This window comes from Papaver somniferum, chromosome 2 (assembly GCF_003573695.1).
Source record: "Papaver somniferum cultivar HN1 chromosome 2, ASM357369v1, whole genome shotgun sequence".
Classification (NCBI taxonomy): domain Eukaryota; kingdom Viridiplantae; phylum Streptophyta; class Magnoliopsida; order Ranunculales; family Papaveraceae; genus Papaver; species Papaver somniferum.
Genome location: NC_039359.1, coordinates 106101811 through 106128931, shown reverse-complemented (window position 1 = coordinate 106128931; position 27121 = coordinate 106101811). Strand labels below are relative to the sequence as shown.

The following is a 27121-nucleotide window of genomic DNA, read 5'->3' as shown; positions in this document are numbered from 1 at the left end:
CTCGCAATTTTCATTAATTTTCAGATTTATAATACAACTATTGTTTTATGAGATGTTGAAAAACTCCATCCAGTAATTATTTTTCTATGAGATATTGAAAATATCGACAAAAGGACTTCTAAACAAGGGTTTGGGTTTGCAAATATTACTAACAACCGGAAAAAAACAACCTAAATTTGCAAGCTAAATAAATATTAAAAATCATAAATACCTCTAGTTTCTGAGTCGAGTATCAATTAGAATCTTCTCCACGAGATTTAAATAAATATCAATCAAAAACAAGGGTTTACAGTGTCACTTTGCATTGGAATACCACTAAAAACATTTTATCTTCTGACTGGTGCCTAGTGGTGGAAGGCAAACTAAAATTTTCATTCAGTCAAACAATAGTAGATAGTTCGTTTGGTAGTGAGCTACTGATATTTATTTACTGAGCTAAGAAAAAAAATTGACCTCATATATATATCAAAATTCTTTGTGGCCAAATTGAGGGATGACTTTGTTAGATCACTTCTCGGTCGAACTCGCAAGCGTTGCTATCTCAAGCTTGTTTGTCAAGTTTAGTTGTCAAAACTACAAGTCTTGATTTCTAATCTACTTATAGTTATGTCTCGGATTAGGATAGAATGTGTAGCTAAGATTTAGACTTCACGTCGTTCATCGATTGAAGATGAAGAACTACTAAGGGGATCTTGTGGAACTTCATCAACAAAAACTATATAGAGACTTGAACTCATCCATCACTCAGAAGTCTATTATATTCTATCTCCTATTAAGACAAAAGTCTTATAGTTATATAGACTTTACATTATACACATTTGATATTTCAAGCTGAGTTTAACTTGCTTACATCTTTCTCGAAATATGTGTTGGTAAGCTTTTTTCTTTAACCACGTTCATCATTATTCTTGATGAAAGTCAAAAGATGATCATGTTAAAATCACCTGGTAACATCTTACATGATTTGTGTGAGACGATCATATTAATCCAAATAAAATTCAGCAATAATGACATGTTGAAACATATACCACGATTAAAAAATTTAAAAATATTCTTTCCAAACATGTCGTCAATTTAGACACCTCCTCAACTATATCCTAAACAGAAGAACGAATAACTATTCCTAAGAATGCTGGGTTTTACATGAAAAACATGGATTTCAGTAACAACACCAAAAAAAAAATTATGGGGGGTAGATTTTGGACGAGTTTATTTTAGAAAAAGATATGTTTTGAAACAAATTTATCATCCTCATTGAAATCGTTTTTAACAATTCTGATGTATTTCTTAAAAGAAAAATTTATTTCGTTACTAATGTGTCGACTATTTCATGTATTTGAATTTGTTGATTACAACATAATTAATTTCCATGAAACCTTACCAAATAACGAAGAACCCGTGCACTAAAACCACTTAATTATGCGATGTGTCTCATATTTAAAAACAACAAACATAAAAGTGTGATATTTCATTAAAATTTTTGAAAAAAATGATATAAATATCATACAATCTTTGATATTGCATCGGTTTTTCGGTACTTGGTAAGGTTTTGTTCAATACAAAGGTTTGATATCATCAATTTTCCAAATTGGGCTTTAAATAGTAAATGCATAAATTATTAAGTTTCGTCATTTTATTTTTATATATAAAATAGTGAAGAAGATTGAGTATTTTTATGGTTTTCTATGTTAAAGCCTAGTTTATTTTTTGGATTTCAATTTCAGTTGAATCAATCTCAGCAAAATTTCCAGGTAGTAATAATATATTAATATCCTTTTTTTAATTCTAGTGTAACACAAGGGTAATAATAAAACATTAGACACTATAAAAATGCACTAGGGCTAGACTCTTACCTTTACTATTTCTTCTTCTTCTTCTTCCTCAAACGAAATCTCTCTCTCCGAAGTTTTAGAAGAAGACTAAGAGGCACTGATGGGTGAAAGTGGCTGCACTGGGAACTACAAGTTGGGTAGGTTTAGCAGTATCAACTAGCCGCCTCCATCTAAAGGAGGAGGAAAATCTAAGCGTAAGTTCAATTTCTAAGCGTAAATCTCTCGGAATATCACTCTCTTTTCAAATCTATACCCGATCTGACTCGTCTGACTCATCTCTTGTTGTTTTTCGCAGGAACACCGACAAATCACTACTTTAACTCCGAAAACCCTAGAGTCGTTACTCGTGAACAGCCTGTTAATAAACAAAGAATCTGAGCCGCTCCACAACAACAAGTGGTTGAGGTTGGTGCTGAAGAAGAGGCGGAAGCTGCGTTATGTGAAGTCTCGTTTAAAAATAAGATTTCGTTTACGCCAAGAAGGTCACTTAGGTAAAGAAGTTGCATTATATTCTTTAAATAAGTTCTCGGTTCAAGGGTTGGTGAAGCTAGAGGGAGGTAGGGAGAGAATTGTATACTTTTTTTACACTTGGAATAAGGAAGGATTATTATTGGTGAATCTATTTTGTTTTTAACATTAAAAGTTTTTTTTTCTTCTGTAGTTAAAACCAAATTAGTATTTATTTTATACAGTGATGGTAAACTTTGAGATTACAAATAGAGGAGTTAGGGTCTTCACAGCCCCCTCCTCCTCTCTTTTTATCTCTTCTCAACATGAAAAAAAACATCATTCAAACTGTGACTGAGTGATAATGGGAGGCTTTGTTGGTTACTTCGATTTATCACACAAAGGGAAGGTTGTTAAAAAGGGAAGACAAGGAGGTGGAGCTTCTGGTCCGATCAAAAAATCTATACGAGGTAAACAATTAAAAACCTGATCCGGTTTTAACTCCGATTCTTTCTGCATAATTCTTTATTTTGTTTTTCTCTTTCTTCCTTCGTAAGATATTCGTCTCGTGAACTTGATCTGCGTGGATACGAACCGTCCACTGACTCAACGTCGTCAAGATGATGATGATGACAGTGGCGATGAACATGTTATAAGAAGTCCGAATCGATCTCTTGAACGGGGTTAAGTTTTCTGAGGCGTGTGTTAAAAGAGGTGGTTTGTATTTCTCGAGGGAGTTGTAAGGATTCAAAGATCGATGATCTTGGTTTCGATTTAGATTACCTGCTTGCATCCAGCCAGACATCATAGAATGGTGAACATTTGCTCTATTTTTTTCTCTTATTTTGATGTTCTTTTACTTCCTTGAAAGAAAGAAAGCTTTTCTTTTGTGTTTGTTTTGCTAGGCTAGAAGAATATGTTTCGTGCAGTGAAAAAAGCTTGGATAACATCAAATTTAATGAAGTTGTGGCAAGGTTATACCTGTAATATTTTTGTAGGAGAGTGGAAGTGATCATATTAATTCAAATAAAATTCAGCAACAATGACATGTTGAAATAATACCACCATTACCAAATTTAAAAATATTTTTTCTAAACATGTTGCTGATTTAGACACCTCCTAAATTATATCCTAAACAGAAGAACAAATTACTATTCTTAAGAATGCTGGGTTTTACTTGGAAAACATGGATTTCAGCAACAAAAGAAAAAAAAAAAAACTTTTACGAGGGGACGATTTTGGACGAGTTTATTTTAAAAAGAATATATGTTTTGAAACAAATTTATCATCCTCATTGAAATAATTTTTAACAATTATGATGCATGTCTTAAAAGGTGTTGGAACCCAGCTTGTTGCTAGGTTACTAACCAAAAGCTTTGTATAAATTCGTTCGTTTTAATATAAAAAGGTTGAAAAAGAAAAAAAAATGTATGTCTTAAAAGAGAAATTTATTTCGTTACTAACGTGTCGACTATTTCATGTATTTGAATTTGTTAATTATAGCATAATTAATTTTCACTAAACCTTACCAAATAACGAAGAACTCGTGCACTAAAACCACTTAATTATGCAATTTGCATTGGTTTTTCGGTACTTGGTAAGGTTTTGTTCAATACAAATGTTTGATATCACCAATTGTCCAACTTGGACTTTAAATAGTAAGTGCATACATTATTAAGTTTTGTCATTTTCTTTTTATATATAAATAAATGAAAAAGATTGAGTATTTTTTTTGTTCTCCATGATAAAACCGAGTTTATTTTTTGGTCTCCACAAAATTGCTCTGGTAGTAATAATATACATATCCTTTTTATAATTTAGGTTAGGTCAAACTCATAATCTTTATATAACATGACTGAAAACAAAAGACTGAATAACTCCAATCATTATAGGATATAAGAAACACCTTGAATGCCATCTACTAGATTATAAATAATAACTTTGGGTGGAAAATTAAATCAAACTCCCTCTAACTGCCTTTCAGACGTCTTCTTTGACAAAGTATCAGCCACAACATTAGTCTTTCTATAATGATTTTCAAAAGTAATATATATCTTCAAAATTTATCCTCAAATATTCAAAGTCATGAACTAAACTTCCGAGATGCCGCAGAGTAGAAATTTCTCCTTGCATAGTAGGATCGCATACGGTGGAATCGGAATTGACTTCAAGTTTTCTGATCCCCAACTAGATAGCAAGGTGAAGGGCCATCACGAACAACCTACACCTCGGCATGTTGCTTCCATTATGACGGATATGTTTAGCAAAACCTGTCACAAAAAGACCTCCCCCATCTCTGACTACTCCTCTAACCCCTAAAAAAAGAGTGTAAGAAAACGCATCGTTCGTATTTAACTTATGAAAACCTTTCCTAGGATAATTCCACTTAACCAATATCTCATGCGTACAATTAGATTTATCATCTTTACGTATAGCAATGAACTAAAATTTTCTGGCTCTCCTTATTGCCAAGACAAGAGTTTTAAGAAGAACAAACCTTTCTTTTTCATGAATCCACCTTTTTTTACTATTCCACATACACCAAACTACCTATATTGAATAGTATAACTCCAACTAATGTCACCATTTTATATACCATAGAACACAACTGTTTTAAGACTCTTTCCTGTCATTTATATAACAAAGTCCAAATGGGAGCAACAATACTACAATTGAGAAACAAGTGGTGCAGTTTTAAAGTGATTTTAACATAAGGAACAACCAGATATTAGAGCAATGCATTTCTTGTAAAAATATTCATTTAAATTAAATTTGTTGTGGCACACCTTCCACCTTTCCTGATAGTAATCTTTATATACCAGATTATATTATAGTCTTTATATACGTATAGTTAGTACTCGTGATAAGAAAACTCAGATGCACTTTCAGTTGTGAAACTTGAGATGTTGGTGCACACTCCCTTATATGCCACATCGACAACAGAAGCAACATATCAATGTTTTTGTCTTGTCTCCATGGTTGTCTAACCTATTAGAGGACGAGTATTGATTAATAAATTTTCATATTTGTTTAAAAATAAAGCAGCTCCAAGCCAGTGTCTTGTTTGGCACACTTATCTGTTTTCCGGTCTATTACGGGTTATTTTCGGGTCAATCCCCGGCATATCTCCTAGCTTCCAGGCGAATACATCCGCGTATTCTTTAAGTAATTTGGTTAAGGAATCTTCTCTTCCTTCGTCCATTATGGTCCCTACTTTGATCATCTTCGGGTTTTCTTCCGTCCCTATGTTGATTTCTTTTACGGGCTCTACTGGTGTGAACACCGGCTTCGGATCCCCGATGACTGGGACGTTCTTTGATTGCTATTTGGTATGTTTCTGTCCTTGGTTGGCTGCTGAAGTACCTGTTTCTGTGTTTAGGACATTATCATCCTTTGTCAAACCCCTCCCTGTGGTTTCCTTGAGGAACAGGTCTATGGCCTTTTCTTTCTCGGCTTCTTTATTTTTAATTCTTCGGGTTTTTCGCTGCTCTTCTTGTTCGTTGTTGATACGATCCTGAGTGGTTTGGCACTCTCTTGCAGAGACCCGATCTCCCTTGATTTCCATCACTCCCTCAGGTGTAGGGAATCTGAGATATTGGTAGTAAGTTGCCGCCACTCCCTTGAGTTTATGTAACCACTTTCGTCCAATAATGGCGTTGTAGGGGGATGGGGCGTCAACCACGCTGAATCGTGTTTCTAATTTCATGGGTCCGGCGTTAACCTGCAACACGATGTCTCCCAATGGCTTCGTGGGTGCTCCATTGAATCCGTAGATGATGTAATAAGAGGTCATTAGTTGTTCTTCATGGAGCTTCATTCGTTTGAATGCGTCGTAGAATAGAACGTTTACTGAGCTTCCCCCGTCTATGAGGATCTTTTTGAGGTTACATCCAGCCACTGGTAGTGTTAGGACCAAGGGATCGTTATGATCTTCCATATCTTCTTCGATATCTTCAGCATCGAAGATAATAGGTGAGTCCATCCACTCTTCGTGCTCGTCCACCTCTACACCATCAATCTTATATAATTCGCAGTGGTCCTCGAACTGATTCCGTAGCCTCTTTCCTATCTGTGCTGTAAGTGAGGGCCCTGCGGCTTCAGAACACGAGATGGTGTTGATTGTGCGGTTCCCCTATGGAAGTTGTACTGGATTGGTCCGTTTGGATCTATCCTCGGCGACCTCCTTTCGTATGTAATGTTAGAGTTCGCCAGCATCAATCAGTTTTTGGATCATTATTTTGAGGTTTTTACATTTCTCGGTCTGGTGTCCATTGAAGCAGTGATATTCACAGTAATCTTTAGACTTCTCGGTTCTTGGGGGATGTTTTCCCTTAGACCACGACCACTCCAAATTTTCCCTTCCTTTGATCTCTCGCAATATCCAAGCATAGCTAGCATTGAGCTTCGTGTAAACTTGATCTTCGAATTTTCGATCGTCTTTTCGTCGTTCATCCCTTCGTTCCTTCCTATCTTCGTGAGGCCGTTCCACTGAGCTATTCCTTTTGGCACCATTGGTACGGTGAGACCTCTGCGGGTATGCCCTCGGGTTTTCACGCTGGATTTCTTCAAGACGAGCGTGATTTTCAATAATTATTCGAAGATCTCCTTCTGTCTTAGGCACGCTTCCATGAATCTCAACAAATAGTGGACTCATTCGGTCTAATCCCCACTTGTAGCAGTTGATACTTACCACTGGGTCCACACTTCCTATGGCTTGGCAGATCTTGTGCCATCTATTAGTGTATTCCCTCGTGTTTTCCTTGTAGCCAATTGCCAGCGAAAAGAGCTTATCCATTCCGGTGTTAACAGCCTTGTTGTACATGTAAGTTCTTAAGAACTTTTCTGCGAGTTGATCGTAGGAGTGGATGGAGTCAGGCGGCAAATTATCAAACCAAGAAAATGCCGATCCCTTCAGGCTTGATGGGAAGTATCTACAGAGTACGGCGTCGTTCTGACTCCATCTGGCTAAGACACGGTTATAATACCGAATATGTGCAGCGGGATCACTGGATCCGTCATAGCATTCGAAGGTCGGGACAGGGCACTTCAGCGGAATAGAGGTGTTGGCCAGGCGATGAGTTAGGGGCGTGGAGTTAGCCTCTCTCATGACCTCTTCTAACCTTCCCCCGCCTTGTATAGTTTTTAACTGCCTGATCTCAGCCATCATTTCATCACGCAGCTCTTCCATCGCGCGGTGGTGCCCTACGCTCTTCTGCTCGTGATAATCTGACTCTCCGTCATTATAATCCGGGTCGGATGCGCTACTTCCCCTAGCCGCGTCTTCATTAGCTGCTACGATGACTCTTCGGTCTCGATTAGGTTCTGGTGCCTTTGAATTCGCTTCATCAAGTTGTTGGCTGGTCTTCGTGCTTAGGGCAATCTGGTCTTTTAAATCTTGATTTTCTCTGGCCAGCAAAGCTACGCATCTGCGTAAACCTGCTGGCTCTTCTTCAATTCTTCAAGCTCAGCCATCAATCGATGTGATTGGTTTGACCCCTGATTAGGAGTCCCAGCTCGTGCTACTACGGCCATGGTGCCGCCTTCTTCTACGGTTTGCACTAAAGGTGGTAGAGGTTCAGCTTCGATTGTTGGCATTTCCAAATCAGGCTGAGTGCCCATCTGCGGTGTTAGAGCCGCCGGCACAGTTTGATTCTGATCGTTTGTTGATGGTATTCCGAAGGTTGGCGGGTGCGCGGGTTGATGTGTTCTGGATTCATCCACCCTTTCTTTTGGTTGATGAAATTGATTCGTAGCAAAAGTTTTGCTGGTTTCTGCAGCCTTCGGGGCTGCCGCAGCCGTACTGTACTTTGTCGCCGCTGCTCTGAGAGCCACGGCTGCAACGGAGTTAGCGTTCATAGGCGAAGTGATTTCCGGAGTATCATACCTCTGACTAGTCATTTTGGCTTTGTCTCCTTTCTGCTTGCTTCGGGTGATGACCGGGGTTGTCCTTGGTGCTTCCTTTGACGAGGCTTTGGATTTTCCTACTTCTTGTGTCTTTCCATCGTGTGTCCTTTTGTTGCTTTCTTTCTGCACAAGGGAATTTCAAACAGCGAGAAACAAAAATATCCGTGCGGATCGGGTTAGTTTGCGAAATACCTTACTCCAAGATGGGGAAAAACTGCCCGAGGGCCACAGAGAAAACTTTTAGGGAGGCTCATTTGATTAAAACATATGAGTTAAAATACATGGGTTAAGGTCTTATAAAAAGTGCGGATTCATTGAAAATACGTGAAAACGCGTGAAGATCCCTTGGAAGATGCATGTAGATCCTTTGAAAATGTACGAAAACCCACCGAAAAGACAGGTCCGTACGAGATCTAAAAAATGTAAATCCATGGATCTAAGCAATAAATCTTTTAACCAGTTTAAACTGCTTCGATAGATACTGCCGGAGCTATCGAAGATAATGGGTGTGTTTTTGAATATAGTAAAGTTAACAAAGGATAAAAACTGCTAGAGCTAATGAAGCAGAGCAATCATATGCTAGTTTAAGATGAAATCACAGGATAAGATAAATCTTTTACCGGGACGAAGTCCCTGTTTCTAGCGCCAAATTGTGAACACATAAATCACGAAGGCATCTATATGTTCACAAGCAATATTCGCATTCTATACACATGCTCGCACTGACGAGACAATTGCATTGGTTCCTCGGCTCAAAACCTTCGGGTTTATCATTGCCTCGTCTAATATCATCACCAGGGGTGTTTACATAGAGGAAGATAAAGAAAACGAAGTGTAATCGTAAAACTCGTGGAGTATGAAATGAATGTAAAGTGCTTAAGTGTAAATAAGACTGGGGTTTACGTGGTTCAGCACTAAGGCCTACATCCACGGGGTTGTCGTTTTCACTATGCATTTTGATGATTACAGAGGTAGTCGAATGACTTTGGAGTTTACGTAGGTCTGTGAATCGTAAAAGGTAAACTTACACTAATAATTTTTCTCTCTCCACTTCTCTCTAAACCTCTCTCTCTCTTTTCTCCTCCCCCCTCTCTTGGTGGAGAGGGGGTATTTATAGGGTTAGAGTGTGGGACCCGTTTCTGAGGGCCGTTGGAACCTTATCTTCTTGTGCTTTGTGTCCATTACGCAGAGGTCTTCGTTCATTGCTTGATCACGCAGAGTCATCCTCGTTCGTTCCACGGGTTGATCGACACGTACACTGCTCAGAGTGTTTAATGCAGGTAGTTGAGACGCATGCTCGTGTCAGACAAGTGTCTTCTGCCCCTGTCACGTCCATGTCAGTCAACCTTCTCTTCACCGTTGATCTTGGCTTCTTTTGGGGATGAGATAAAGTAACTCTTCGGGAGTTATTTGGTGCTCCGCAGTACACCGTGCTTTTGGTACATATTTTAACTTCTGCCCTTGGATTTGTTCGGGCAAAGATCCGACGTCGACGGGATGGTCTTCTTGGCTGTGGGCGTGTGTCATCATGTTTTGATGACTTGGTCCGCATGCTCTCCACGTGTCTTCCTACATACACGTGTTTGATGATGAAATATGTACACACAATTAAACTCATGAAACTATACTCAATTCTACGGTTTGAATTCGGCAGAGATGGGAGCTGAAGAACATAAGAAAAAAAGAAGAGGAAAGAAGAAAGAAGAAAAGAAAAGAAGAAATGAGTTTCTTCTCAATCCGGCTGGGGATAAGGCCAACGAAAATTATAAAGGCACCCATTACTTGGATATGGGCAGCCAGGTCAGTCCACTGCAAAAATCTATTTTTCCCTTCTAACTATCCGGCAATATCTTCTTCGTCTGATATTCGATTGACACGTTCGAGTAGTCCATTCCACGTAACTTTTCAAGATCTATCTAACAACACTATATTCGTATCTAAATCGTTGTTAGATTAATTCTAATTAATTAACGCTCGTTTCTAATTAATCGAGTCACTATCGGATAATTCGTCACTTGACTGGTCTAATAGCGTTGACGAGCTTGAGGGTCTTTACATAAAGTATTATGCATCCTTTGTGGTGGTTTGCATATTGGATATACATTTTAATTTTCGAAACTTGTGCTTAAAATGATAAATATCTCCGAATTTTTCGTAAAATCTCTAAATTTGATATTGTTGTTTGTACTCATTGTGTAGATTTTTTTAAAACCATTCCAACGAAATAAAATTTCTAAGGTTCTAAGGCACGGATTTTTAAATATGTTATATTAAAATTTGATTGTCAATTATACCCATAAAAAATATGATACATAAGGAGTATAGTAATTGGAGTCTTGGACTAAAGGGAAGGAACAATTTTTTCCAGTGAAAAAGACTAATCATGTACAAAAAATTAAATTTTTTTATGTCAAATTGAAAAATAAATAAATCATGCTTCACATGAACACAAAGCCACCGTATATAGAGTCCTCCCTCGTTTTACGTGGTCAGCCTAATAAGATCAACTATCCTAGTGTTGAGTGCGAAGTTGCTAATGTAATGGGCCCGCTCCCAGTGATTGTACCGATATGGAGTTCCTAATGTAATGTGCATGCAGTATGCCACACAAGTTTTAAGTATTGCCCCAAATTGCGGTTCTTCGCCAAGTATGACCGACATTTTGGTGACAAGCCTTTTTTATGTTTTTTTAAGGGGACCCTAAAATTACAAGACCGTTTATCCTTTGGTTATAAAGGGGCGTCTTATCTCCTAGTAAATAACGAAGTTACCCTACGATTTAAATTAACCTAATTTAATCCACGGTCTAAACTTAATCTGTTAAAAGAAAAGAAAAAAACTCAAACCCGTCTCACCCCTTAATCCATATTTTTTTATTTTTTTTCCTTTCTTAGGTCTACTCCTATGTACATGTCAGACATCAGATTTTATCATATATGCATCCATTATGGGCATGCCGAAGTGCCAAATATATATGACTGTATGTCAAATATAACATATAGACATACACGACATAATTTCCAGCGAGCGATAGAATGTCCATCACTAGATGGTCAATATATCGCTCGTTGGTCATTCCAGCGCCAACACTAGTCAAGATGTCGCTCGCTGGTCTGATCATCGCTCATCAATTCCTCATCCAACGGCTACCATTTTTCCTCTCTATAAATACTCAATTTGAAACTCATTTCAACTCACTCCAGAATTTCTATATCTCTTTAGAATTTCTCAATCTCCAATTCTTTTCACACTCTTCCAATTCCTCAGAGAGCATGGATGATAATATGAACATGGTTGAGTTTCGTAGCAAACCAACATGCTGGCAAAAATCAAAAAGTTTTTAATCGCGTCAATGTGTCAAGTCGAATTAGGTGGCAATTACCAAAATTTACTATTGAGGAAGATGAATGTATTTGCAGGAATTATGTTTTTTGTATTGAAAATATATTCAGAGAAGAATCATGTCACCAAACTTTTTTGGAAAGGATATTTCAAAAATTTCAAGAACAAACAATGAACCCCAACAATCGTGATGTTTCAGGGTCCTCTCATCGCTTCACTGTATTAAATAAGAAAATTAGTAAGTATCTTGTTTTACTTCAGCGAGAAGGTCCAAATATGAGGGATGGTGAAACCATGATGAAACTTCAACAAAAGTGTTGTGCGGAATATCGTCGCTTCTACAAAAAAGACTTTGACTTTGGAAGTTGTTTCGAGATTTTAAGAAGTATAATCCAATATTTATGTTTTAATTTCTTAACTGTCCACTTAAGTCTAAGTATTAAGTTTTAAAAATAAAATTAAGCTTAATTTTGAACAATACGAGTCAGAAATTCATTAAACTTCGAATTAATCATTAATAGTCATTTTACAAGCATAAAACTAGACTATAATAATTTAAAATATAGACTTTAAAAATAAAAATTTGGGACAATGTTCTTCATCTTGTTAATGTTCTTCATTTCACAAAACCTCGAATCAATGCGCTCATGAACATAATTTCCTTTGCTTATCTTCTTTCTTGGCTTCAAATTTGTTTTGCCTTGATTTTCCTTGCCTTCAACTTTTCTTTGCCTTTTCTAAGTTGTGCTTTTGAATTTCCTTGCCTTGAAGTTTTCTGTATCCAAAACTTGAAGACTTCTTTGCTTCTTAACTATCATATATCTACTTAACGACACCTTCAAGCACTACTCCAGAAAAATCAAGTTGTGTTTCCGAATCAAGTTGGGTTTGAAATTGTGCCATTTGGGAAAAATATAAAAAAAAATTAGAGAAAGAGAGAAATGGAGAAATTAGATTGAGAAAGAGAGAAATAGAGCAAAATTTTACGCAAAAATTTTGGGGTGAGTTTTGAGTTTGAAAATTACCTATTTATAAGCGATAAAGAACTAGCCGTAGGCGCTAGACTCAATATCGAACGATATCAACGGTAGCGCTAGAGATATTATCAATACCGGTTGCTAGAAACTCTGTCGCTCAATGGTTTTCTCATAGTGGACCAACTTGTTTGTCATGCCACCTGGTATGTCAAACAATTTCTTTTTTTTGCATGTGCATAGGAATAAGCCTTATGCCATCTACCTTTCTCATCTTCGATTAATCGTTTATTTTAAACTTTTTGTCGTCGATTATTCTCATATGAAAATGTCTCGGTCGAAACGTTGTGCTCGAGATACAATACCTAATCTGGGAATTACATTAGTACCCCAATTTAAAGAACAAGTTGAAGAAGGATCTGCAGCGGTTGAGTCCGAACTTGAAGCTCGAACTCGCAAACCAAATCATGATTGTTCAAGGATGTACATTAGAAGGTATTGTCATACACTTTTGATTGATAAATCTAGTTCCAATCATAAAATTAGGAGTTCAAACTTGGAGAACATCGAAAATATCCTAGGTGTGATAACTAAACTTTAAGATTGTAGAAATTAAACATAGTTCGGTTAATATGATTTGAATTAAAACTTATCGAACGTAACCGAACTTTTACGATTTGATATCCTAAGAATAGTTCGGTTGAGAGAGTTATAGATTTTATCATAAGCGAACTTTAGTTTGTGAAAGTTCAGATGAATGTTCGGCTATCTCGAGGTTTTTAATTTTGTAACCGAATCTCGTCAAATGAACCTTTGAAAATTTTCAACGAACATTTAGGTTGCGACAACATAGAGGATTATCCGGTTATCAAAAAATATTATCCTTAATCAAACTTTTATTATTTTTAATCGTACTCTTGATCTTTTTGTTCGTATTTTGATTTTTTTAATTTCTTTTTCTTAGGGACAATTAATAAGAAGAAAGAAGAAACATAAAACAACAACTTTAATGAAGAACTTCCACCCCTCAACATGGTATATACTTAAGTGAAAGTATATGTGGTACAAAAATACTAACATAGGGGGGTCGTTACCGGGACTAGTAACATGTGTTGTGAGTCAAGAGATACGGGAGGTAGTTGAGGAAGAACAAGAGGAAGTTGAGCATGATTATGAACAAGAAGTTGAGGAAGAACAAGATGGGGTTGAGTAAGAAAACACAACCGAAAATTCAAAACAAGGACAGGGGAAAGAAAAAGGATAATAAGAACGAAGCATTGTTGTTAAAGAGAAAAAGAACCATAAGTAGCCTTTTGCTAGATACTCACAGATTCCTTCTCCAAGGAACGGCTTACCTTCACCCTACCCACCTTATGGTAGTGTTGTTCGGCTAAGAACACTCATGGGCTTGCAATATATTTGGAATAAAGGTATTAAATCTTAACTATATCTTTCAGTATTAATTTTCAATTTCTAATGTTCTTTTTGTAGGATCATAATGATGCGGTTCGACTCGTGCGACGACAAAAAGCTATTAACTGGAATTGATAGAGGAGTGTGATAAGGTGGTGGAAAAGGTTAAAGTAACTGTATTATGGTTGCTACGTATTACGTACTCTCAAGTTATGATATTGTAGCTATTTTTGCATTCTCCCGGGTATTATCCAGAGACGGATACAGTGTATTTTCCATTTGGTGAGATGAAAATCACTCCGGATGATGCAAAGCGAATCACAGGCCTACCAGTGGAGGGAAATTTTCTTAAAAAGGATATAACCAATCGATGAGTTATAAATCTCTTGAAGTATTGGCTCAAAAGCGTCTAAGATGGAATATAAGTAAGAAACGGTGTGAGTTTATCTGCTTTGTTGTATAGCCTAAACCTTGCATGGAACATGTGGAGCGTGATGAAAACGACAAGGGTAAGAAGAGGGTAAAAAAGTTCAAGTTAATTTTGAAGCAAGAATTTAGAGGGTCAGGAGCGAAAATAACTTCTGGAGTGTTGGTGATGGCCGAGGATAAGATTAAGCACCATGTGACCGCTTACTTGTTGTATCATTAGGAAGTATTATCTTCCCCGACAATTCTGAAAACAAGGTGGATGCCCATTATCTTCATCTTTTTGAGGATCTCGATGCGGTCATTGTTGGGGCAATGCGGTGCTTGCACTCCTTTTAAGACCAGCTCTAGAAAGCTTCTGGGGTCACTACTTCACAAATTGGAGGCTACTTCATTCTATTTACAATAAATTTATAGTATTATTATTTGCTTTTCTTATCAAAAGTTATTGTCTTAATTATATTATCATTTTCATTATTGTTTTATTAAATTTTCCTATTTGATTACTAGCGTAACTAAAATATGGCCAGCATAACTACTTAGTAATGATACTTGTTGTTGATCCAAAAAAAAAATACTTGTTGTACTATTACGTATCTATTTACAAACTAAAACGAAATAAAATAGTATTATTGTTGTCGATTACTTTTCAATTAACACACGAAACATTAACTATTCGATAATGACTGCACCAACATTTATACACTTCATTGTTTATTTTTATAGAGTCACCTATTCTTAGTTTCTTCGTGTATATACTCTAATTATTATGAAAATTATGTATCCGAACCTGTGAATATTCTAAATTTTGTAATGCTAATTATGTTTACTCTAATTAAGTACAAATCAATTATCGATAAGATTATTCAAACAAAGGCATTTTAAAATAAAACAATACATAATTTAAATTTTACAATGGAGGTGTAAATATTAGAAATTAATCCGATAAGAAAAAAAAAATTCTGGATAATCAAATTATCCATTATAAGAATATTTTTTTTGACCCCTATACGTACGCTAATATATGTTCATCTTCCGCTAGCTTCTTAGTCTCATCCTGTGCTTTTTTCTTGGTGGAAAAATTTGAGGGTTGCACCTATTCATCATTTTACACCACATATACAAAAGCAGATTATGTGCTTACGGGAACACTTGCAACTTTGTTGTCGGTCATTGTATACCTCGAAATATCATTCACTCGGAAGATTCCTTTACTTTTTCTACTGCCAAAGGTAACTTGGTTCCTTATCGTCCTTTAAAAAAATGAGGGCCATGGTAAACGGTGACTTGGTAGACATACGCCCAATAATGTTTAACAATAACCTCTCGTAGGCATCTTGTACTTTTTAGTATATAAGAGCAATCAATTATATTGACTTTATGGAAGCATTGAGCCAATTGAACACACATCGGATGTGCAATAAAGAAATGTGTTATGTCTCCATCCGGACCTACTTTCTTTTGAACCGCGTTGTTTTTCTCCTTAGCTACAAAAAATAATTGTTGCATCACCTCTCTATCTCTCTATTCCTTCCTTTCAAAAGTCCTAATTGCATTGTAAATGGTATACAAAAAGGAGTGTGGTTTTCTTTGTTATCCTCCTTTGATATGTGAAGTATAGTAAGTGGTGAAATACTCATTTTCTCATTTAGCCACTTTGTCTTGAGAAGTGAACTTTGTGGCCACATAATGTTCTTCAAGGTGTTCCGGACGAGTGTGGTTACAGAGAAATTATTGAACTTTGTATAAAACCCATTTTTTCAAGTTTTTGATGATATTAAATACTAGCTTGTACGGAAATTAGCCCTCTTTGAGAAGGTTGTATTCTTCCTACCGTTCTTTCCCTTATACACACTAGTATAACACGCATGCGGGATGCGTCTGTCGATCCATTCGTTTCGTAATTTTGTCATTTTCGTGCGGTAGTCTAGATGCACGCACGATGCGCCTGCCATCCTACTCTGAAAATATTTGAATAACTTATATGATTACTGGTAAATTAATAGATTATTATTTTATTTATAACCTAATACTTCATTAAATTGATAAGACACATATTTTCGAGGTTTAACTGTGTCACGAATTTGCTAAAATAAATTCGGTAAACTTCTTATGCTGGACTAATGATTATCGACAATAAACAATTGCAAAATAAACACTGAGAAATCTTATGGTACCATAGCTAACTTTACCCATTGGTAGATAATAGTATAGGGAAATTGCATTGGGCTTGAATAAATGTACCCAAACAATTGAGAAGTTTTATGAAAACAATTTTATTTTCTCATTGTGTACGTATTACCTCAAAAAATTAAGCACATTAAGAAAATGTCAACAATTAAGATGCTAAAATAACAACGTTTACCAAAAAGGGGCCACCAATATGCCTGGCAGGGATATTCCTTTCGTCTAGTTTGTCTTCTGCAAAATCTGAAAGGGCGCTGGCTAAGGGTGCACACGGTACGGTTCGGCTCGGTTCTTGCCGAGGCCGAGTACCAGTACCCCCAGAGGTCGGTACTGAACTTTTGGACCGGTACCGGTACCGTGTACCTCGGTTTCGGTCCGGGACCGGTATGGGACCGGTACCAGTCGGTACCTTTTCAGCGAAAAAACTGAATGCCTTTTCTTTTACCTGTTTTTTCTATATAAAAAAATCTCATTCAAAGCAGCAACTAATAAGTAGCAATATTACTAACAAACCAAACAAACAATGTCTTGAAAATATGGAAAAAAAAAAGTAGCAGTAGCCACAGACACACACACTAAGTCTTGAAAATGAGAAAATCTGAAAAAAGAACAACTAGCAGTGCAGCTAATGCTGCAGTAGTCTTGAATTTTGATCTTCTAATCCATGTCAGCAGCACTTGTGGTGTCATAAGTGTTGATAAGACCAAGTAACGCTGCAAAACAAATAATAGCAGTTAGTAACTATTAGACTATATCTATTGTCTAATATAATAGAAACTGATTTTTATGAGCTATGTGCTATATTCCAGGGGAAGGGGAGAGATGTGCAGAATCTATAATACACCACATAGGCCAGACAAAGAGTCACTACCTTGCAACTAAAAGAGGATGATACCACAGTGACGAAAATAAGAAATTGGATCAGAATAATAAATGTTGTAAAGAAGAAAGGGAAGGTCTTCATTAGTAAAACATATTGAGGGTCATGCACCAATTTGTTACCCAGCTAGCGTTACTTACTTGTTGTAAGAAAAATTGGCATAAGGGCCGCAAGATCCCTTCCATTTAGCTGGTGGAGGACCAAACCCTTTGTCATTAAAGCTCTCAGATACCGGTGTAATCCCTTCAAATTCAATTTTACTTGATTAGCAAAGCATAAAACCATCCTAATATCAAATTTGCAAATCCTCTATTAGTGAAGTACGTACCTGTATCTATTAAGCCCGCAACTAAGTTGCTCTCCAGTTTCGCTTTTCTTTTAACATTTTGAGGAAATCCCAAGAAATCCCATGTTTTTGTTGTATGAAGTTTTCTTTGTTGATTAGGAAACACCGAAACAACACCTCTCGAACCTACACAAAGAAATTAACATTAGGACTCGAAATAAAGACAGAACAATAATCCAGGTATACACAATACCATACATACTTTCTAGTTGCTTAGCTTCGTCAGGTGATAACTTTGCGGCGAATGCATTAAAGTTATTGACGTAACTGTGTACGATCGAATCCTTTGCAGCAAGCTCGCCGTTTTATGATCATCATAAAATTAATATTAACATCTTGGATTTTCTGACAAATTAAAAGTGCACGAGGTAATAATTCCAGGGTGATAAGAAAATGCATGCACCTTCCAACAACATCTGGCAGAAGATTGATATGTGAATCAACAATGGAATCCTTAAAAACTGGTGAATCACCCAAATATACAATATAGAATTTCTGCAAATAATGGAAACATCAATATCAGATTCATATTCTTAATGGATACTGATTACTAAAAGATTTGATTTAACAATAATACATGCAGTAATACCTTCTCTTGTTCATTATCTCCATTGACATTAACAGAACATGCACATACCATTTGAAGTAGAAGTAAAACACAAACAAGACGACGATGATAAGATGAAGGAAATCAACTAGTTGTTTCATTAGTAAACCAACAATCAAATAGGTAGAAATCCCTAAAACACAAATCAAAGTATCAAACAAATACAATTTTTTTAAACAGTTGGCATATGAAGAGAAACCCTTTTACATAATAAAAATAAAATTTTAGAACTACAGTAAAACAAACAAAATCCCTAATTTCAAAGTAATAAACACCAATAAAATTGAATCAAAGGATTCAAAGCGATGGAGATGTTATACCTGATTCCCTGAAGATAAATCCACTTGAAGGTCTTCTACAGTTCTACCTCTACGTACAAAAACAAAACAAAAAATTAATTAAAACCCTATCATTCAAGAAATTAAAAAAAAAATACGAAAGAAAGGGTTTACGGTTTACCTGATGAAGATTGAAACAACCTTGATGAAGAAAGCAACAACCTTGATGAAGAAACGAAGATTTGAGCAACAACTGTTAACAGAAAAGAAGTTCTTCTCCTTCTCAGAGAGAGGAGAGTCGGAGACAAGAAAAAAACGAAAGAAAGGGAAGTAGTAGCGAACTGAAAGTGAAACCCTAACCCTTAGTTTATATACCCCTTTAATCTAACGGCTAATACCGATCCCTTATCCACTGAATCTAACGGTTTATATTGTTCGGTACATTCGGTCCGGTACGGCACGGTACCTGTATTGAACCGTGTACTTGTACCTCCCAGACCTCGCTTCCTATTTTTGGGACCGGTACCTGTACCTTGTACCTCGGTTCGGTCCAAAACCAAATACGATTCCACCGGTTTCGGTTCGGTCCATCGGTCCGGCTCGGTTCCTGTGCACCCTTAGCGCTGGCAGCGGTAGTTGCAACAACGCCAGGGAAAACTATGCGTTGTTGGGGCAAGAAAAGGGAAACGGGTCGTTGAGACGAAGATACTTGTCCATTCCATTCCCAACAAACTTTGGCAATTAAGTCCATTAGGGAATCAACATCTACAATTGAAAAGCAGCGACAACATGGTATACCATATTCAGTCCCGAGGCAATGATGCCACAATACATGAGGTTAGAGATAAATTGAGGGTTGTGAATATGGGTAGAAAATTGTACCTGACCTCTTCCACCCTGACAATATAAGCTGCAGCCCAAAAGAGCATAAATGGACATCGAACTACGGTGTCAAGCTCAATAAGGATCAGGTACCTGCGCCAAAAAATTAAGAGTAAGTGGAAAATTACATTAGAATTTCTCTCGACATGATTCCACTGTGTATAAATATATTTTGAGGATAAACAATGGGTTAAAATGGTAAAGACATCGATGTTCCTATCACTTGAGGTCTATACAGTAACTCTAAGTGGCAGCGTTTACGATATGTTAAAGCCATAATTAGTGTTATATGTACAGCCATTGCATCAGGACATTTTCGTAAATTGGTTTATTTCTCCACTAAATCGAATTCAAACATTTTTGTGTTGCCAAACATGAAATTTTTGAAAAAAAATAAAATAATCAAGTTTGCACGTTTCTTCTCCAATTTAAATTAGGTACTTCCTCCGTCCCTAATTAGTTGAGCTATTTGGTTTTAAATTTTGTCCCAAAAATAGATGAGTCCTTTCACTAATCAAGGGGATATTTCTAAAACTACTCTTTTAATTAATTATTGTTATTATAAGAAATATGTATAATTTGATAGTCATGTTTATATTCGTTAAGTAGGTGTTTTAAAATGCTTTTCAACGGTATAAAGTTTACGAAAAACCGTAGTATAGTTTAAGAGATAAATCATTTCGAAATTTTACAAATTATTATCCATAAAGACATACTTGTAAAAAATATTTAAACATATTCCCCATCTTACCTTGACTTAATAATTGTGCAAACTATAAATAACTCAACTAATTAGGGTCGCAGGGAGTATATGATAAACTAAAAATTTCATGTATAACAATAATGGACTACAGGTTTTGAATGCTCAAAATGACCTTGATTTTCCCGATACTACAACTAATACCTAATAGCCAAACAAATGAGAAGTAATATAAGAAATAAACCAATTCAAAACTACTTGTTACGTTCGTACATAAAATCCTAAGATAAAAGTTACAATACTATAATTGGCATTGCCTTGTACGGTGATTTTATACCTTACATGTCAGGCTGTCCAAATAGATGTTGAAATTGCATTCCTCGTCAATCTTCACTTCTCCACTGCCCAAGTGTTTCCTGCATTTCAATTCATAAGATGTATGATTAATTGGATTACGTTGTACTCAAGTAGTGCGTAAACATAAAAGGCAATGAGTCCTATTTAACGCCTCAAATGAATCATTATTAAAAGAAAACATCCAGCATATTTAAGAGTGCAAAAAGAAACCAAAAAGGAAAAAAAAAAATGAGCCTCAAATGATTCAGCTGAGTATGAGAGAAGTATGTTTGACATTTCCACAAACTGTTAAAGATCATAATTTAACCATGTCAAGCAAAGTTCAAAACACAATTCACATTAGAGCGTGGAATTAAAATCTGGGGATGTAGCAGTGTCTTACCATATTCTTCAAAGGCATCTGCAATATTCTCCCATCTCATTGTAACATCCTTTGGAAACGCTTTCAAAGCATTAATAAGGGCAACATTTTCAGCAGAAGTCCACCGATTTCTTCTCTCATGGTCTCCGTTGTTTTAAGAACTGAGAAAATGAATCACTGTTACCTATTTTCCTTTCTGATAATGATTTTCCCGTTTTAATCACACTTTCTAAATCCATGCCTACATTGAAAAGCTTCGATAATCAATTCCCATCGTTTCGGTTCTCCAACTGGATCTTTCAAAATATGTTTTTTCAATATCTCAAGATCTTGCTTTGCAATTCGAGGAATTCTACGGAGTTCTGGTACGGTGTTGTGCTCCGTTGATATTTCTATCAACTCTTGAATTCAATTTTGCTTTATGATTTTAGGGCTAGGACGGAGAACAAAGACTTGTTTTCCTTCCATTACTACAAATATGTACTGCCTGCATCAAAAATCAAAAAATAAAACTTCCATTACTCATATTCGGTGTGGCACAAACATGTATAGCCCGAACCAAAAATCAAAAAAAAAAAACTTGAAGTTCACAATTGTCAAGTAAAATCAGCAGACATTCAAATTATATAAAAGCAACTCACTGCTTCCTTGTTTCATACTGACAGGTACCGGATGTCCGTCTTAAACAACACTTACCAATTCCTTTTAATTTTCATTCATCAATATTTAGAACACACAAAATCAACATGAACACACTAATTAAGATCCATAGATTCCCTACTCATATCATGAATCAACTGTTACTTTCACCTTAAATCATTTGCTATTTTCTCCCCCACATACGCAATTAGATTAATCCCATCAGTCAATCAATGGACATAATCAATCACACATGCATAACATGATATTCACTTAAGAATCTACAATTCACACTATAATCCCACAATACAAACATGAAGACATGAATACATGATTGAATACAAAAAGATACAGAGAAAATTCTTAAATGGGTAGAATCAAATTAAGTTTTAAACAATGAGATAAACTAACCCTAGAATTTGAAATTAAAACAATCAAAAGAAATTTTCAGCCAAAAATTGGTCCTAGATCATTTCTGACACTTACTTGGAGAGTCTCTTCGAAGTTTTGTCGTTGTTTCTTGTTCATCTGCTACCACCTTTGTCATGGATGATTGGCGAGGGAGGAAAACCCAAATCTTCGTTTTCCTGTATTTTTGTTTAGGTGATAAAGTTAACCGAGGAGAACGAATAAGAGAGATGCTTTCATAGTTTTTGTTTTTTCGTTTCTAATATATCGTATAATTTGTGTCCCGAATACTTATCAAATCCTTGTGATTTCATATGAGTTTGTCATAAAAATAGTTGGGATTTTCCTTTCTTTTTTTATTGTTTTTTTCCTTTAATATTTTACCGCCGGAAATTTGCTCAAGCGAAAGAAATATAATCTTAACTTGCAGACACTTTTTTATTTAGGTTCATTGCTTATAATGAGATAATGCTCTACATGAACATGGAAGTTTAAATATTTTTTGGAAATATGTCGTCAGCAGCGCTCATCTCAGTGAAATCAACTAATCAATATCATTCATAAAAGTCTCCACATGCTCCTATTTCGCTCCAGATGACTCATCTATCATGGTCATATTGTCGATCCTCCAAATAGGCAGAGAATAGTATTTTTTTTGCATCGAACGGATGATACAAACTCTCCAATGTGACATGATTTTCCTGTAATTTTTCAATCCATTAGATAACAATATTTAAAATGTTACCCATTACCTTTTCGAAGGGATTGTATATATGCGAACCTATGCCATTAAATCTCAACAAAGTATTGTGCCCAGCAGTTCGTCTTAACAAAGGTTTTGCTAACTTCAAAAGTCTTGGAAATTTTGTCACTTCTATGTGTTCCTACCTAAGCTTGGAGTACAATCTGGCGACACATAATCTCATAAAGAACCTTAAACACATATTGTACTCCGTGATCCTATTTCAAATTAATAGGTTGTCAATAGATCCTTTACCAAAAGTTGACATTTTCTACGTTGAATATTTATAAAAAAAAATGGTATTGTGGATCGTTGCTTTCTAAGATTGTAGTTTTCAAAATTGGCCTCTTCAAGTCCCACGACTTTCTAAGTTTATATATCCTATTTGTTTTTAACATTTTAGTTAGCCATATTATGTTTGTTACTAACTTTAAACTTGATGTCGTCTTCTACTGTGAACTTTATGTGATTTCAGAATCGAAATAGTTATACCTCTTTCATTCGTATCAAGTAATCCGTTGTATATCCCAACAATTCTTCTATAGCAATTCCTTTCTTTTGCCGTTTCCGGACCATCAGTAGCCATTATTGTCAAACTTGTCTAATTTTTGTTGATGTTATGTACTTGCAATGTTCATTTTTCTTAAATAAATAGATTGTGGAAAAACCAAAAAAAAAAGAACATAAGTATTACATCGGGTCTAAGTTACTATATCCAAAATACTCCGGACACTGCTTCTGGTGCCTTGTTTCCTCAAATTCCTCGTTGCATTCTAGACAATACATGCAACACCAATCATTTTCGAAGTGAGCTATTTGCTCAAGTGTGGTCAATGTATCTCTTACCTGTAATAATAATAACAACACGTCAATTTTTTTCAAGGCGTCCAGTTGTAAATGGTACGAATCTAATAGATTTGAATTGTACCTCAATCTTAGAGATCACCTTCTTCTCACATAACATAGCAATTGAGGAAGGACAAATCTTGACCATTCTTTACATAAGCAGAGTTAGCCAAAATATATTTTGCAATTGTCTTACGTGGAAATTATTATTAATCCATATTTTAGTAGGCTCCTATCGAAGCCGATCTAATTAGTCCTATAGAAAGTTAATCTTAAATTTTTGACTTTATTTCTTGACCAAATTATTTAAGTATTCTCAGCCATGTTCTGCTTTGTGTGATCTACCCATCTGTATCTACTATACCTTCTAATCCAGTGAATGAAACCTATACATATTGATCCATAATATGATATTGTTGATTTGTAATCAAGAGATCGCATGATTTTAGAATGTAAAATAAAAAAAATATTCTATAAACATCGGAGGAGAAATTTAGATTTATGATTTAGAGTTTTTTATGATGATTTTGAGAACAAACATAATTTTCAAACAAATATTTTAGAATGCAAATACATTTTCCCGGTCAATAAGGTTTTATATCGGGAATTGAGTGAAAGTTGTTGTCTTTGTAGGTAGTTGTCGCGAAACAACTCGACATTGATGGTCTTTCAGGAAAAAGAATGTAATAGTACTTGAGAGAGTGATAATGTTCTCTTACGCGGGTACATCAATTGCCTTTATATAATAAGGATACCGTTTCGGTGATCCAACAATCATGATCATATTGTCTTATACGTTCAGGTATCATCCTCGAAATATTTGGTTTTTGTCCTTGTCAATCGTGCTAAAAACAACCAATTACATCTTTCACAATACAATGTTGCATGTTTTGTGAAGTTTTTTTTTACTCGGTCAATAAAACTCACTAAAAAGCAAAAACTATTATTATCCACTACTATTACCAACACCCACCACCATAAAAACCATCCACCGCCACTATTTCTTCCATCAATAGTAATGTTACCTCCTCCACCATTTACAAACACCCGCCACCGTTTATACTAACCCTACTTCCACTACCACCATTAGAATTAATATAGTTTTTAGTAAAATTATTTATTAATAAAATTATGTATTTATGTTAGATTATTAAAGGGACATTTATAATAGAAATTTAATTAATCATTATGAACAATCAATGAGACACTAATTAATAAAACATTTAAAAATGGTTAAGTCGAACAAACCCCATCGGTAAATTTATCTTTCCTAAGGACAAATCCTGACCACTCTTTACATAGACAAATCGATAATAAATAATTTCATATGTTCTGATCTTGATTCGTGTCGTTCGTTTAGTTATTATATAACATGGCAATTGATTGCACCAATTTTTTAAAATGGACCTATGTTTTATCGAGTTTATTTTAACATTAGAATGATCAACCATGTTTTATACTTTATAATATAACATTACATATTTTGTGGCGTTATGAAATCAGCATAATATGTTTTTGTTCACCAATATCCGCCACCACCATAAAACCATATGAATCCATTTTTTTTATCCACCACCACCTAGTGGCAGAGCCAAGGGTTGACTAACCTGGCTCTAACCCCTTAAATTTTTGATAACTACATAAATTTTTTAGTTTATTTTATAAATAGTACTTTGTCCTATATTTATGGTTTAGTCCACCAAAGTTTACATGTTTCTTTTAAAAAAACAGAGTAAGCCTCCTCAATTTCAATTTTTTACTCCACCACTGCCACCATCACTGCCGCCCACCCCATGTAGGTTGTTGGACGCAATTCTAATTTTCAATCACAAATGCCATGTATGAGGTTTAGATTGAACAAAATATCGTCAATTGATTAGTTTCATAATTTTTTTTACGTGTATATATTATTTTTTGTATTGCAATCAATTTTATTTTAACATTAAAAAATTATGATTTATATAGTACCAAAGATAACAGGGGCACCATTTGGGTGATCCAACTACGATCATGAAAATATTGTCTTGTATGATATCATCCCTGAAATATATGGTACCTTCATTTATCAAAAGTGTTAAAAACAACCAACCACATCTTCCACACTATGATGTTATCCATGTTGTAACGACAACATAAAATTAATATTGTCAATCACTACTCACCAGCACTCACCGTCACTACTTCTTCCACCACAAACCAAGGGCGGAGCCAGGATTTTGAGGAAAGAGGGAGAAAAAATTCTTGGCAAGTTGGATACATGTGAAAAATGGACTTTGATCCCATTTTATGATAAAAGAACAAAAATAAATATAATTGTTCTTGGCTCCGCCCTTAACCACCACTAATCTTTCGGCCTCCACCTCTTCTACAACTTCTTCCACCACAAACCAGGGGCGGAGCCAGCATTTTGAGGAAAGAGGGAGAAAAAATTCTTGGAAAGTTGGATACATGTGAAAAAACTTATGGTGTTTGTGTTATTTTTTTTTCCGCATTACATTTTTTATGTAATTAAAATATCACAGGTTGTGCGTAGTTCAATCAATTGGTAAATCCAACCTTTGGTTGTTGAATGAAATTGATTGACGCTTGGATTTTGGTCTTTGGTACCATCCAAGTTATTTTTCATATTGATCCGGCTCACAGATTCATAATTATATTTTGGTGCTGACACCATGGGATTCGACTTATATTAACAGAAGTTAGTTTTGTTTTTCTTCAAGGTACTTACTCCCTCAAGCATATTTGGGAGGATTTATTTTGCAAATTTTGGTTTCGATTATCTCTATTTTGACATATGATGTTTAAAATCAGCGTTTCATGAAGACCACAAATTGTGTCGTAGGTTTTCAGCCTAAGAAACACGTACACGAAAACTCATTCAAAAATTGCACTTAAAGCCTTCACTAACTCAGTTAAGATTTCGGGCTAAAGAATTACCAGTTATCTTGTTGATGTTTATTTGATGTAAAAAGACACGCTTTATAAAATAATAAATCTTGGTTGCTTATGAACAAAACTTCGAGACCTGTAGAGCCAAGATTGCATAACAGTTGGAATAAAATTAAAACCCATGAATCTTCATAACCGACCTTTCAGGATTATTCATGAAAAATTTGTTGGAAAAAACTAACAATAACGGATTTGATTTCAAAAGAATCTTCAGTCACAACACCATTAACTCTGACCTTACCGATGTAATTCTTTCGTCTTTTGTCTGTACCAAGTCGATGTATTGTAAATTTGGTATTATCCATACTCCTCCATCTATCTGCCCGAAGAATAATCAGCTTATAGTAACCTTGTCTAGCTTTTAGTATCTCGTTTCACTCCAAATCAAAAGATCCTTGTTTGCATCCACAAGATCATCTAATTGCACCAAACTTCCAAATCCTGTAATTCACTATTGACGTAGTCATATACTTCCTTGCTCCAACTTCTTAGTTTTTGTTTCAATTTTGTTGAACATAAAACCTGCACTATTAAAAAAAAGAACCTGAAAGAATCTCACTGAGGTTGTGATTGTATGGAAAGAAGTAAGAGAAAGTCAAAA

The 27121-nt window shown here is 35.5% G+C and overlaps 1 protein-coding gene across 1 annotated transcript; it reads right to left on the bottom strand.

The window, feature by feature from the left end:
- Nucleotides 1-16978: 16978 nt before the first annotated feature.
- LOC113351726 (cucumisin-like) lies at nt 16979-19819 on the bottom strand. The gene is made up of 9 exons (XM_026595664.1): nt 19755-19819; nt 19524-19611; nt 18818-19020; nt 18679-18727; nt 18155-18246; nt 17954-18051; nt 17734-17877; nt 17546-17648; nt 16979-17238 (listed from the first exon to the last, which is right to left on the bottom strand). The coding sequence occupies exons 1-9, from the start codon at nt 19817-19819 to the stop codon at nt 17211-17213; spliced, it is 870 nt and encodes a 289-aa protein (XP_026451449.1). The 3' UTR covers nt 16979-17210.
- Nucleotides 19820-27121: the final 7302 nt, after the last annotated feature.